Source organism: Astatotilapia calliptera, chromosome 8 (assembly GCF_964374335.1).
Source record: "Astatotilapia calliptera chromosome 8, fAstCal68.1, whole genome shotgun sequence".
In the NCBI taxonomy this organism is placed as follows: Eukaryota; Metazoa; Chordata; class Actinopteri; order Cichliformes; family Cichlidae; genus Astatotilapia; species Astatotilapia calliptera.
Window position 1 is genome coordinate 13,169,842 of NC_137429.1, and position 13,681 is coordinate 13,183,522.

A 13,681-nucleotide genomic window follows, 5' to 3' on the forward strand; every position below is an offset into this window, starting at 1 on the left:
ACAGTCGTCTAATATTCAGCTATAATTGTGCCAGAAAGTTGATGGTGTCTACCAAGAAGGGACATGTAACCAATTATTAGTTTGGATGTATATATGTGAGCCTGTATATGTACGTTTGTGGATCTGAAAAAAATGAAGACGCAGATGGTGAAGCAGGTGATGAATGATAAATGGAAAAACAACTCTCAGTATTGAGAAAGCTAAAATGAGCTAAAAATCAGGAGAATACAGGCTAAGAGAAAATACAATAGCCTGGGTTACCAACAGTTACTTCATTTATTTCCCTCTTTCAGAGTATTGGTTAGAACACAAAAATGAAGGCCCTTTTTTTTTTTTTTTTTTTAACCTCAGGGACATTTGAGGTCCTAATAACTTCAAACTGCAGCTTGCAGCTATTTAGCATCAACTTAAGAGTATAAAATGGCTTTTATGATCAGCCATGACATTAAAACCACTGACAGGTGAGATGGATAATGTTGAACATCTCATTATAATGCAGTGTTCCCGCCAATGAGGATGGTGCTCCCTTCTATGCGTCAAAAAGTACTTGGGAGTTGTTCAGGGAACAAAGTGCACAAACCACTGACCTGACCTCCAAACTTCCCAGACTCCAACCTGACCAAGCAGCCATGAGATCTGACCCCACATTTCACAGAGACCACTGGAAACCCTCTGGACCTGCTGCCAATATCCTGGTGCCAGACACCACAGGACACCCCCAGAGGTCCTGTATCCACGCCCTGGCAGGTCCGATAGCCGTTTTATTATTTCGTTTTTAATGGTGTGGCTGATCGGTGTGTATTCTTGGCTTCTATTAAATCCTCATCCTGGAACAACAACCAAGCAAGCTGATGAGTGCTGGTATGTAAAGAGCTGTTGGGGGAGATAGTTTACACTGCTAAAAGGATAACAGATACTATGATCATAGATAAAAGGACTAAGTTTCGGGTGCTTAAACTCCTCTCAGGGTACAGTGATACTCTAAGATGATGCTATTGGCTCCCTGGGACTTATCAGTAGCTTCTAGAGTACTACCGGAAAGTCAGCCCCAAGTGTCCAAGTGCTTAAAAATATGTTAAGAAGCCTAATAAATATGGCTATTTATTGCTATGCCAGAATGGGAAAGAAATTTCTTTATGATTTCTATTTATAATGTTACGTTGACTTTTATCATCACACCTCCCACTCATTTAAATCTGTTCTTAAATCACAGGGTCTCAGCCATAGTGTGGATTTTTAAGTAAATGTCAACATAACTTAGTAATAGACATAATACATATAATCTATGTAGTGGATCCAAATGAACATCTACAGGACAGTGAACTTTGCATCCTTTTTACAGCTCCATCATGAAAGGGCAGGAAATCCAACACGTTTTATTTGGCTCAGAAGTTTTAATCTTTTAGCAGTAGTGGAGTTTTGCTAAATCACATCATAGCACATCATAAATGTCTTTTATTATTTTTAGAGTAAATATTATGGAAAGTGATGTGATGCAATGTTGTTTAGTGCTCTGACATTAATTAATGTTGTAATGTCATAGAAATGTATGCAACAATCGTATCCCTGTTGAAGGGACGCTATTCTGTTTTCTATGCTAAGACCAACTATTACAGTCTTTATTAATTCACTAATCAGATAAGAATTTGTAAAAGTAGTCTGCTGAGTTTGTAAACTTTCTATAAAATAGGTTTTAAATCAGTTGTCCCAATTGTTTGTTCTTTCATGAATCATAAAGGACTTAGAGTGAGTGAAAGGTGATTCAATTGTAGAATGAATCATTTATACGTGATGTTGTAATAATAGCTACCACATGTATCTAATCAGGCCCACAGGTGTAACAACTCTATGACAGAACCCGAGGCAGATATTTCGGGTTTACCATCTAAGATTCTGTCTTTGTCTCTCTGTAACACAGAGACAAGTGGAACAGATAATATCATATAACAATAATCAATACCAATATAATCATCCCAGCTTTTGACCAGAACTACAGACAATAACTGCAGTCAGAGGTTGGGGGAAGAGACATATTTATTTGACCTTATGCTATAAACACTCGTTTTCATCTTTAGCTAGCATAACTACCACAAGCCCAAAACAGATTAATCCTTGTTAAAGGAGCCCGCTAACCACAGGTGCTCACAGATTGACTGGATGAAACTGTATAAAAAACAAAACAAAAAACCCAACCACACTGTTGAATGAACAATTTACAGAATTCTTCATCTAACACTCATTTCCAACTGACCAGCTTCTAGATGTGTCACATACACATATATATGGCAGTAGTCATATTTACAGTATAGAAGCTGTAACAGTGTTTCAGTACTTTACAAAAACTTGCACATACTACTACTACGTCATCTTTCGTGCACTTGGCAAAGTCACTGTCCTTTCTCTCCTTGCTATGTTTGCTAAAAACTAATTTAAAATGCTCATTTACCGATACTCTCTGATAAACTGTTGCACTGTTGACCGTCAGAAAGTACAAGTAATGTATGGAAACATGCCTTTTTCAATCACAACTTTCCAAGAGGTGCCTTTTCTTGCACCAATTTTTGCACTTAACACTCAGTTCATAAGGAAAATAAAGCTGGACTTCTAGGATTTAATGTAACACATCAGACGTACATTCTGTATGAGGGGTCATCTGATGCTCTGGGATTTTGTCCCAACTGTCCCATTCCAAGTTACATCTTTGATGGGGCTTAACCACATCGCCAGAAATTAGTATTTTATGGTAAATAGCAGCTCAAAGTTTTTATGTTGGGTTGCCACTTTCAGCTGCAGGTGCCACAGCTTGTGCTGTGGAGCACTGGTCACTTCAGCCATTTGGTCCCCAGTAGAAGACTGGGCTGTTTGTAGCTGCCATCTCTGGTGCCAGACAGGCAGAGCAGCCCAAACTCAAGTGCCAGCAGGAACCAGCAGCTGCTGGCCGGCAGGCAACCTGTTCAAAGTTGTTTGTTTTAATGGGGCTGTTGGTGCTAAGTCCAGCTGACCACATCAAGTTGAGTAAGAGGAACTGCTAATGTAGTTCCAGGGTCCTGGAGGGTAAAAACACAGACTAGTGGCATCAGTGTACACTATTAGACATTAGCAAACATGAGCATCTGAGCCATGCTTGACTTGGAATAAATATGTGTCAGTACTTTAAACCAGCAGTTTGAATAGCATTCCCATTCAGCTTTTTGGTAAATGACCCTCTAGGGGACTGTAATTTATGAATCTTTTGTATGACCTTTTGTATATATTAGGAAGGAGTATGAAAAATGTTAGAGTTCACTTTAAATGTTGTTTGTTTTTAGACAACTCATTTATCATTACTGACACTAAGTGTACCATTGTAAATGTGCTGTGGTTAGCTCAGCAGCCTAAAGAAGTAGCAAAGTGACTTCTGGCGCTTGCGTTTTGCTTTTAATTCCTGTATTTGACAAAACAAAACCATTAAAGTGACTTAGCTGGTGCAGCCCTCCCCCGGACTGACCGCGTCAATTGTCGTCATGTCAGTACTGACTTTCAAGGTGAAACTAACATCTGAGCGCTTATCCAGCAGCACTCAGAACAGTAGAGACATATTGTACCTCAGACACGCAGAGAACAGCAACTATGTACCTGAGGTTAGGTGAAAGCAAACAAGTACTACATCATGACATTTTTAACGTGATGCATTTAGTGTTATAAACAAATAGACATTTAAAAAAGCTGAATAATTAAATAAAATCTATATGTAGAGTTTCCATTTTATAAATCACTTTTTGGGGGGAAGAGTCATTCTAGTGTCTCACTTTGCACAGTTCAATTTTAGTCCCCACCTAAATTTCTGGATCTAAAATTAAAGGACTGAAAGTGGGAAATTTAAATATTTGGCTGTGCCAATTATGCAGGGTGGGTTTTTTTAGTTTTTAGTTTTTTTTTCCCAGAACAAGCTTTTTTCTTTGTTTATCTTTATGTCCATTATTTGCATCTCTGTATTTTATGGCTTTTTAGCCCATCAAGCAGCAGCAGGAGGTCTGATTGGCCTGCTGCTTTTTGACAGGAGTCTGGTCCTGTCAGCACACTGGTGAATTATTATTCAAACTGCTCTAAAATGCTATGAAGGGGTTGTTCTCAGTCCCTCTGTTTTAATTTATGCACATACCTTTTTCAATTTGAAATGTCCTTCTGTCTTTTGCAGGCGAGTAAAGTAAAACCAGAGTAAAACACAATTACTGGACAATTCAGCAAAGCCAGGACTTATTTTGAAATACATAGTTTAACACTTAAAATATGAAACCAACAAGAATAAGAATAATCATTATCATGTTTTCTTTTGCATGAATTTTTTTGTTCTTTATTATTAAAAAATATTACCTCTGTATTGTTTATGCTATGATCTTTTTTTTCTTTTTCTTTTTTTGGAAGTAATCCAAGTGCTGTGGTTAGTTGAGCTCAAAGAAGTAGTAAACTGACTTCTGGTGCTTTTACTTTCCTTTTAATTCCTGTATTGGTAAATAAAATGCCCTTACAGTGAGTTAGCTGGTGCATCCTCTGATGACTCTTATTTTAATTACTCCTATTGTCGTCATATCAGTGCTGATTTTCAAGGTGAAAACAAGAGTCTGAGCACTTATCCAGCAGCACTCAGAGCAGAATAGTTCATCATTTTTACTAAAAAATAATCTTTGTTTAGTTTATATTCATATGTTATGCTCTCTTTTTTTGGAATAACTTAAGTCCTTCACCAGATTTGCAGAGTTGGGAGGTATACACTTAACCTAATGCAAAGTGCTGCTGCTGTATAAACAAAAGCAAAACAATTGTTTGGCTACGTTATAGTCACTGTAAGTAGATACTGTATCATATAAGCAGACATTAAGAAGAAAGGAAGCATTTCTCTGATTAATTTCTCCATTACAACACCAGCAGACAAGAGCAGATAGATTTATCCTTCATCAACCCTATGACGAATAGGGCTGTTTCCGATTACCATGTCAGTTAGGATGAAAATTTCCCTCAGAAGTCTAAATCAAGCTTCAGACTGACTTCAGAGGGTCAGAGTGTTTGGAACAGTTTTGCATAACAAACTGTGTAAAATATACATATAAATGCATATTTTGTTGTGAGGAGGGAGAAATAAAACACTTTAACAGCCTGGCCAGAAATCACACGGCATTCCTGTTCTACATGTTCCCTTTTTTAAAATCAGTCTGTACGTGCCGTTTAGCGATTGTAATGGCACTGAGTGTAACGCTTTCTATGTTTTAATCGTGTTTTGAGACACTTTATTCTAGTCACCGTCTTCACCAGTTACTCATGTGCCAGCCCGTTGTCACACTTTTATTCAAATAATTGCGGTGATGGGCTGCAGCTTTGAAGTCCGTGTTGCTGGTTGGAAACTGATGACTTCCACTCAACGCATTTCCATTCCACTTTCATGTTGTCAAGTTGAATTTTTAGTGGGGCAGCTACCATTTTTATTGCAAATGGTAGCTGCCTTGGGGGGTGGGGTAGATTCAGGCAAGGCAGCGGATAAAATGCCTGACATCACGAGGGCTTAATTGATGCCATTAACATATGAACAGAGGCAAAACAAAGAATTCACTCAGGCTTTGGGTGACATTTCCACATTCATAGCATGGCTTGTGTTTAGCTGCAGCTTGATTTATGCTGTCAGTCTGTCATAATCGCTAAGCCATTACAGGTATTAGGGCTGCGTGCTCTCACAAAGCAGCATGTCGCTTTGTGTTTCCCCTGGGAATCTGCTTTTATTATCTGATAAATAGAGAGATGTTGGAACAAGATACTTATCTACGGAGTGTTTTGAGTCCTTTAATGCGATGTCAAAGATTTTTAACACATGCATCTGTTCATATTGACAAATTGTACAAAGGATGTAGATAAGTCCAAGTGAAAAGTGTCCTTTGTAAGCTGGAAAAATCCCTTTGTGCATTTAAGAATCAACCAGTACAATAGCAATGCACATAAAATTGCATAAAACTGAAAAAGATCACTAGTCATCTCCTCTGATGAAGTCAAGCTGCTCTGTTGCCCCCCTGTGGAGGCTTGTACAACATACACATAAAAAGAAAAATATTTAAGCATTTCACATTCAGACAATTGTTTCTAATTTATATAAGTCATTACCTCTTTTGATTAATTACCTCAAATCTTTATTCTATTGCCAGATATGAAGCGTCCAAAAACCAGTGACTGGATGGAGAGCAGCCCTCCTCCGAAGAGCCATGAGGGACAGGAGGAGGAAGAAGACGAAGAAGACGAAGAAGAGAGGAGGATGGGGGCTGGGCTCAAGGCCAAACGGGAGCGGCGACAGGGCAGCGGCAGTGCCACTGTGTGTCAGGTGTGCAACATACAGCTGAACTCCAGTGCCCAGGCACAGATCCACTACAGAGGGAAGACTCATCAGAGAAGACTCCGCCGACTGGCAAAAGCTGTCAGTGCAGGTAGGAAAGATTCAAGACTCGAAGAAAACACTGACATGTCCTTTTTGAGGCCATTACAGAATATCTAAATTTCACATTTGAAAAGCAAATATCTACCCAGCTCGGTATTTGAATGGTAAATTGTAAGGGCCCAGCCTTTTCAGTTTAAAAGTTAGCTCAGACTTTTATACATCAGCATTTCAGTGTTTAGCTTCAAAAATGGGCTCATGCAGCTCACACAGGTTGTCTCCACAGCAATAGACCACAACAGAGATTCTAACTTTGTCATAGCAGGAAAGCCACAGGTTCGGCTAATGAAATGAATGATGACTTTATTACATTTAATGGTCCCAGCAAGCCATGCCAGTGGGACATCATGCAGAAATCCACAGCCCTGGAACTGGAGCACCTAAATAGGACAGAGCCATCAACAGTTTCAGTTACACTTGAGGTTGTTTTTTTTGTTTTTCAATGACAGGTTGAAATGTGCTTTATTTTTTTATTTATTTTTTTTAAAAAGGGTAATTTCACAATTGTGAGAAAGTGACTGAAAATTTTGATTAAAGAGGATAATAATGGATTGCATTTATATAGCGCTTTTCGAGAACCTCAAAGCGCTGTACAATTCCACTATTCATTCACTCTCACATTCACACACTGGTGGAGGCAGCTGCAGTTGTAGCCACAGCTGCCCTGGGGCAGACTGACAGAAGCAAGGCTGCCATATCGCACCATCAGCCCCACTGGCCAACACCAGTAGGTGAAGTCTCTTGCCCAAGGACACAACGACCGAGGCTGTCCAAGCTGGGGCTCGAACCGGCAACCTTCCGATTGCAGGATGAACTGCCAACTCTTGAGCCACGCTCGCCCTTAGCGCCCTTAGGATTAGCATGTAGACGCTGCAAAACTATGAAAAACTGAGTGAAAATCTCATATCTTCCACCTGCACGACAAACTCTTTTAAATTTATTACACTTTGATCACCAACTGTTAAACAAAAACAGTAAAGAAAATCATTTTTTAATCCATTTTTACTGCAAGGCTGTTGTATTTCCAGTGATTATTTTCTTTCAATCAGATCTCCCAGTGTAGTGCGTCTGGCTAACAGAAAAGAAGACACGGCTTAGTTTGTGAGTCTTATGCATTGTTTTTCTTTGACAAGTATCTGCTAACACGATACTGTTGCATCTCCTGGCATAATAAGTTTGATATAGTTTTCTTTCTTTTGCAGTTCATTGCTAATTATGAGGTTTTGAGCTACTCTGATGTTCAGCATCTTTTCCATAAAAGTTGCTCTGTTTGGTGCTTTGTGGTTAATGTTCACATCTGCAAACCATGAGCTGCTTTGCATTGAGAAATATATTTATTATTCCAGTGGAGCTCCCCACCATTTCCAAGTATTTTCTCCACACCTGTTTTGATGAAGGGCCATTAATCACCTTCACTCACCAACACCTGTGTCACTCTGCTGCGCTGACCAGCTTGATCAATCAGTACTCAGCCTCTAATGAACAACTGGCCAATAAAATGACGCTTTTATATGTTGATTTATGAGACTCGTTCTGGCTGGTGGCATGTCACACACATTTAACTGTACCAGTCTAATACAGAATATTAAATTTAAAAAAATTATATCCATTGTTCCATCAGAACGGTATTGACTTTTTCTATATCAGATAATAGCCTCTGCAGGTCATCATTCATACTTAAGAGTGTGTGACTGATCCAGTGCAAAAGGTGATTATGAAACATTTCTTGGCCTCTTCTATTTTCTGTAGTTTCTTTTTCTTTACTTTCCAGTGTCCAGAAACAAACTATTATTTCCTGATTCACTCAGGAATCAGTTAAACCTCCAACTTGGTTGCTTAACAGCCTCTGACGTGACTTGTATGATAAGGACTTGGGACAAGTGCCTTTCCTCAGTGTTTGTCTTCTGCTCCCAGAGTTGAACAACACTGTGTAATATTAGCTTAAAAACTGAGTGCACTAATCATTATTGTCAACAAATGACTGGTTCAGAACACACAGGCTGCACATAAGGACAATAAACAATGAAATGTTGTGACTTTAGGTATATCTTTTTGAGGGACAACTGCAGCAAGAACATAAACTAAGGTTAGCCAGCTTGCTGCTAAGCTAGGTATCAAGCATCTTATCTAGCAATTTTCATTACTAGCAAAGTCAGTTTTATTAAAGGCCCCAGTCTCACAGACCTAGAGACTGGTTAGTGATCATCCGTAAAAGTGTTTATTCCAGGACTGGCCTGCAAATCATTTTTGGAAGTTGCTGGGTGATATTGGTCACAAAAAAGGTGCTAAGCTAAAAACCTTGCAGTTGTTTGCTATGTTTTCTGATGGAAAGAAACACTTGCAAACAACTCACAAGGTGGCAGTGAAAGTGTGAAGAGTACGATGCAAACCAGCAACAGAGACTGCCAACTTTCAAAGTAAAAGTTGCAACTTTTAAAAAGTTGGGCATGTTGGTTACAATGGGAAGGCACAACTTTTACTGTGAAGACAAATATTCCAGTTTATGTGACACTTTTTCCAGACAACCAGAGGTTGCCAGGATATCGCCAGTCATAGTATGCATTTGTGACTGAGGCCTAAAAAAGCCCAACTGGCCAAGCAGCTATCAGGGGGAAATGGACTTAATGTCAGCAGGGCGTTCAGTTATCGTTGATTTTTTTTTTTTTTGGATTCAGATTTGATTCTGAGCTCTCTTTCTTCTGACTAATGTTGCCTAATGTTCACCGTCCTGCTAACACTGAAGAACTGCAACTCAATTCATTCATTCAACATCATCTTACTTGCTACGGTTTAACTACACAACGTGTATCTGGTGAAGTGGTTGCTTTGTTGGATTATCAAACAGGGATGTCTGTCTGGCCAAAACTTATGAAGGATTCAAATTTGGCCCAGTGGATAGTTTTGCACAGTGTAGAATTTTTGGGATTTGCAGATTAAAGATACATTTAACTTTGATATTGTTTACTATGACAGATGATGAATGCTGAGTCATTATTGGTAAATGTTTTGTGCTTTTCCTGTAAAGATAAATCAACTATTTTAAAACGTGAACAAGAGGCTTGTTTGTGGTGCACTATTAGATGTGGTTTGTCGTTTTGTCACAACCATCTCATCCACTAATTGATGGATAAGATGAGAGTCACTCATCAGTCCCTCCGGGTAGAGGCCCTCTCGATTTTTCACAAGGGGCACAGGCTGATTTCACACCTGCCATGTTTGAACGACTTAAATGAACCCCACAGCATCTGACCTCATTTTGTTTGAGCTGCTGTGAATTGAGCAGTAAACAGCGAACAGTTTCTCCACCTAAAATTATTTATGAAACTGTTTATTTAGGACAAATCTGCAGGATCTTTTAATGTTTTAAGTTGAACTTAAACCATTAAAAGATCCTGCAGATTAAAATATATAGCAATTAATGTCTTCCATTGCCAATTTTCCCCTCAGATAATTGATATTGTATGGTCAATAAAATGTCTGAAAACAATTAAAAAATGCAATCTGTATTCAAAAGGCATCGTCTCCAACTGCTTTGCAATGTCCAGTGAACCAAGTTATATTTAATGTATCCTCAGAAGACAAGGAAAAGCAAAAATGTTTGTATTTAAAATGCTACAAGCAAAATATATGAACAATAACGAACACAAAAAATCCATCATAAGAATAGTTGATATTCTGTGGATGAAACAACTGATCATTGGAGTTTTACTACAAAATAAATGTGGCACATGCACATACCTTAAAAATAATAGCAAAAAAGAATAGTGAAAAATTAGTGAAGCAATAAAAATTCAACCCCATAAAGGGATTTGTATGATCTCTCTCACACACCTGTGTCAGGAAGCCATTCTCTCTGTTGCCTTTCCTGCAGAAAAGAGGAGAAAAAGAGGACGGTCTGAGTCAATTAAGGTGACTGTTACTATAATTCGGTCTGCACTGCAATGAAACCAACCTAATAATACCCGTTCCCTTCTCGCAGCTGAACTGTCTTTGCCTTTATTTAGCTTCATGAAGCGATTTGCTCAAATGAAAAGAGATTTTAATCGGGTGTTTCTCACTGGGGGCCGTTTGAAAAGGGAACAGAGCAAAGCACTTTCCACTTGCTACACTGAACTACAGGACAACGGTGGACTCGTTTCAATTCAAGGTTATCGTTTTAGGATTTCCGATATAACGTGTGTGCTGGTGAGATATAAGTCCCTTCAGACAAGCTCATTATGTTAATCTGACAGCAATTTACATGTCGGCCTCAAGCAAAAATATGCACAATGGTCAGTTTGAGGTGTTGTGACAGTCTTACCAGGTCAGGTTAAATGTGAAGGAAGAGAAAACTGTGGGCATCTTGTGCTATTAGTTATTACTTCTTATGCATCATATCTGTTAAATACACCAGCAAAACTGAGGAAAGGTGCTGCAGAGCATTGATCTTGTTATATCAGATCTGTCTGTCCCCCCACCACGATGTTGCCATAAAGGACCAAGGGCGTTCAGTTTCTGTTTGCATATTTTCAAGCCAGCTGTGGGGACGAATCAGCAAAGGTTCCCCAAAACACTTTAAATGCAGCATGTGAATCCTGACTTTACAGGGATTGTGCACTGTTGGATATTTAAAGAAAAAAAACCATGCAGCATAGACAGAACATCCTGAAATTGAATAGAAAATTGATTTGTACATTTAAGATGTGGAAGGAAGCATTTCTGCTACAAAGGTTTGTCTGTGTTTAGAGGTAAATGGTACAAAACAGCGTTTATACTGCTCTTTAAAATTTCGACATGAATTATTCTGCTTTATTGCTTTCACACACAGCTCACAGAGTTTGGTGCTTGATCACTTTGGTTGTTCAAAAAGTTTCTCTCATTTTCTCCCCACTGTCATTTTTTGTCATTTTATCTTTGTTGAGAAAAACAAGAATAAAAGAATTCAAACTATGTTCAGTTTATCTGCCTCATGTTTATAGTTGCAGATGGAGGCAGGAATGGTCAGGTACAGACCAAAACAACCACAATGAGACCCTTTGACTTTGTTTATGATGACAACTTGATTTAACCCTGATCTGAATCAACTATGTGGTGTTTCTGGAATATTGTAGCGTACCAAACTATAGCCACTAGCAGCTGTTAGGAGTAAACGCTCCATCTTATCCACTAGACTGGAGCACAGCACCTTCTTCTTGTATTTACTTTTGTTGTCCCACCTCCGAGACATGATTTACAATGATGCATTTTGGTTCTGCTGTTTGGAGTTTTCTCTGTTAAAAGAAACCAAACCACAGGAAGAAGCTACAAGTTTACAATATCAACAACTGATTTGGGCTGGATTAAATTAACTCTAGTCCTGAAAACAAACCCAAAAGACACCCTAAGTCAGAAATCTAAAAGAAAAACACATAAAAAATGTATGTGCACTGGCTCATATATTACCTGTATATAAATGTCACTTCTGTGTGTAAGCTAAATTGCACCTTTTGCTAAAAAGTTACTGTTTCAAACTGTACATGGATTTCTAGTCTAATTTATTAAAAATCTTTTCAAGTATATGTGTTTAAAGCAAAGACAAATGATTTTCAGAGTTTTTCAGAGACGTGACCTCCAACATTTCCTGCACCGTTTATAACAATTTAGCCAGTGAAAGGAAAGATGAAGCTTTTTGTCTTCCATGAGCAAAATTTCCCCTCACTAATGGAAAATCTCTAATTTTCTCAGACGGGGCTCCACTGGGGATTGACTTGGCTTAATGCTTTTCTGAAGGTTGAATTATTCCTGTTATTGTATACCAACATATGTTAGAGACACCATCACAATAAATACAGGGAGTATCGTCTATATTTACTACACACAGTCTGCTGAAACAAGCTTTATCACCTGCAGTTTTTCACGGTTTGACCTCATTTCTTACAAAAGAGGCTGCTGAGCAAATGCAGCCATTTTTTTCAGATGTCACTTGATCTGTCGTAAGCTACTATTCGCCACGCCGTGAAAGCCTGGACAGGCAGCAGGGGAGGGGGGCATTTTGGCTTGGTTTTTGACTCGGTGTCTGGCAGATGAAGCATCACAACCCTCAGGGACTGATAGTGTTAGAGGAGACACCTGTTTTACAGTATTCCCAATAGCTTTGAGGTTCCAAACCCGAATAAAACAAGTGAGTAGTTTCCTGTTTGATATTCTAGATGGTAGTAGATTGGTGTGTTTGCGAATGCATGAGTCATTTTTCTGCATGTGTTGAATAGTCAGTGAATATATCTGAATAAATGAAATTCAATATAAGGCATGCTGAATTTGTGTTATTTGAACAACTGTCACTATTTCAGATAGCTTGGATTGATAAATAAGTATAAGCTAGTAATTAAATGGTATTATAGAAATTACAACCTGTGTATGTGGTGAGCTTTGCTGTTTTGTAAACCTTTTGTTTCTCTCCCCTGCTTCCCCCCAAACCCTTTCCAAGTCTATGATTTCCATAAGTAACGTGGCATGTCAGTCACACACACTGAGACCATAAATAGAGGCATACACAGCCAATGTTCAGTAGGTCCATGGCGAGCTGAAAGCATAATGCGCGTAGCCGACATACGATCATTGTGCTCGAGGCCGTCTCCCTGCACTTTCATTTGAATGCTGCAGCCTGAAATCAAGTGTAAAACTGTCAGGATTTGTCAGTGTTGTGCTTCCACGCCACACTTATTTGAGTGGACAAGGAGCCAGCAAGGAGCACACGGGGCAGACACAAGCTCTGTGTGTGTGGTTGTAATACTCATGTTGTGGGGACATAGATCTGTTCACACACTGACATTGTGATGACCCAGAGACAAAAAGCAGGACATCGTAATGTTTTCATTAACCCGAAGACTGAAGATTTGATTCAAGGCTAGATATAGTTTTGGGTAGACAGGTAGTGGTTATGGTCAGGTTTAGAGTAAGTCTATAGGACATGAATGCAAGCCACTGAGGTGATGGAAGTGTGTGTGTGTGTGTTAACACTTGTGTAACACTGGAGGCCACAGTTTCAGGCTAGAGACTGTGAGAATAATCGTGTTTATCTGAAGTGATTGTGGTGACTGCTGAATGAATAACAATGCAGTGTGTACAAGCCATTGTGTTGCTTCTGCAAACATTCAGTAGAGTCAGATTTTCACTGAAACGACGCCCCTCTGTCCAACTTAAATCACTCAGTGGCCAAACTTAAGGCTAATGCATACTCTCTAAAGAGGGATTAATATTTAAAATCACAGT

At 39.0% G+C, this 13,681-nt stretch overlaps 1 protein-coding gene across 1 annotated transcript in view; it reads left to right on the plus strand.

Annotated features, from left to right (window-relative positions):
- LOC113028419 (zinc finger protein 385B-like) overlaps positions 1-13,681 on the plus strand; it is an 86,812-nt gene that overhangs the window by 28,679 nt on the left and 44,452 nt on the right. The window contains exon 2 of the mRNA XM_026178664.2: positions 6,168-6,443. Within this exon, the coding sequence (XP_026034449.1) occupies positions 6,168-6,443 (276 nt within the window). The remainder of the gene's footprint in view (positions 1-6,167; positions 6,444-13,681) is intronic.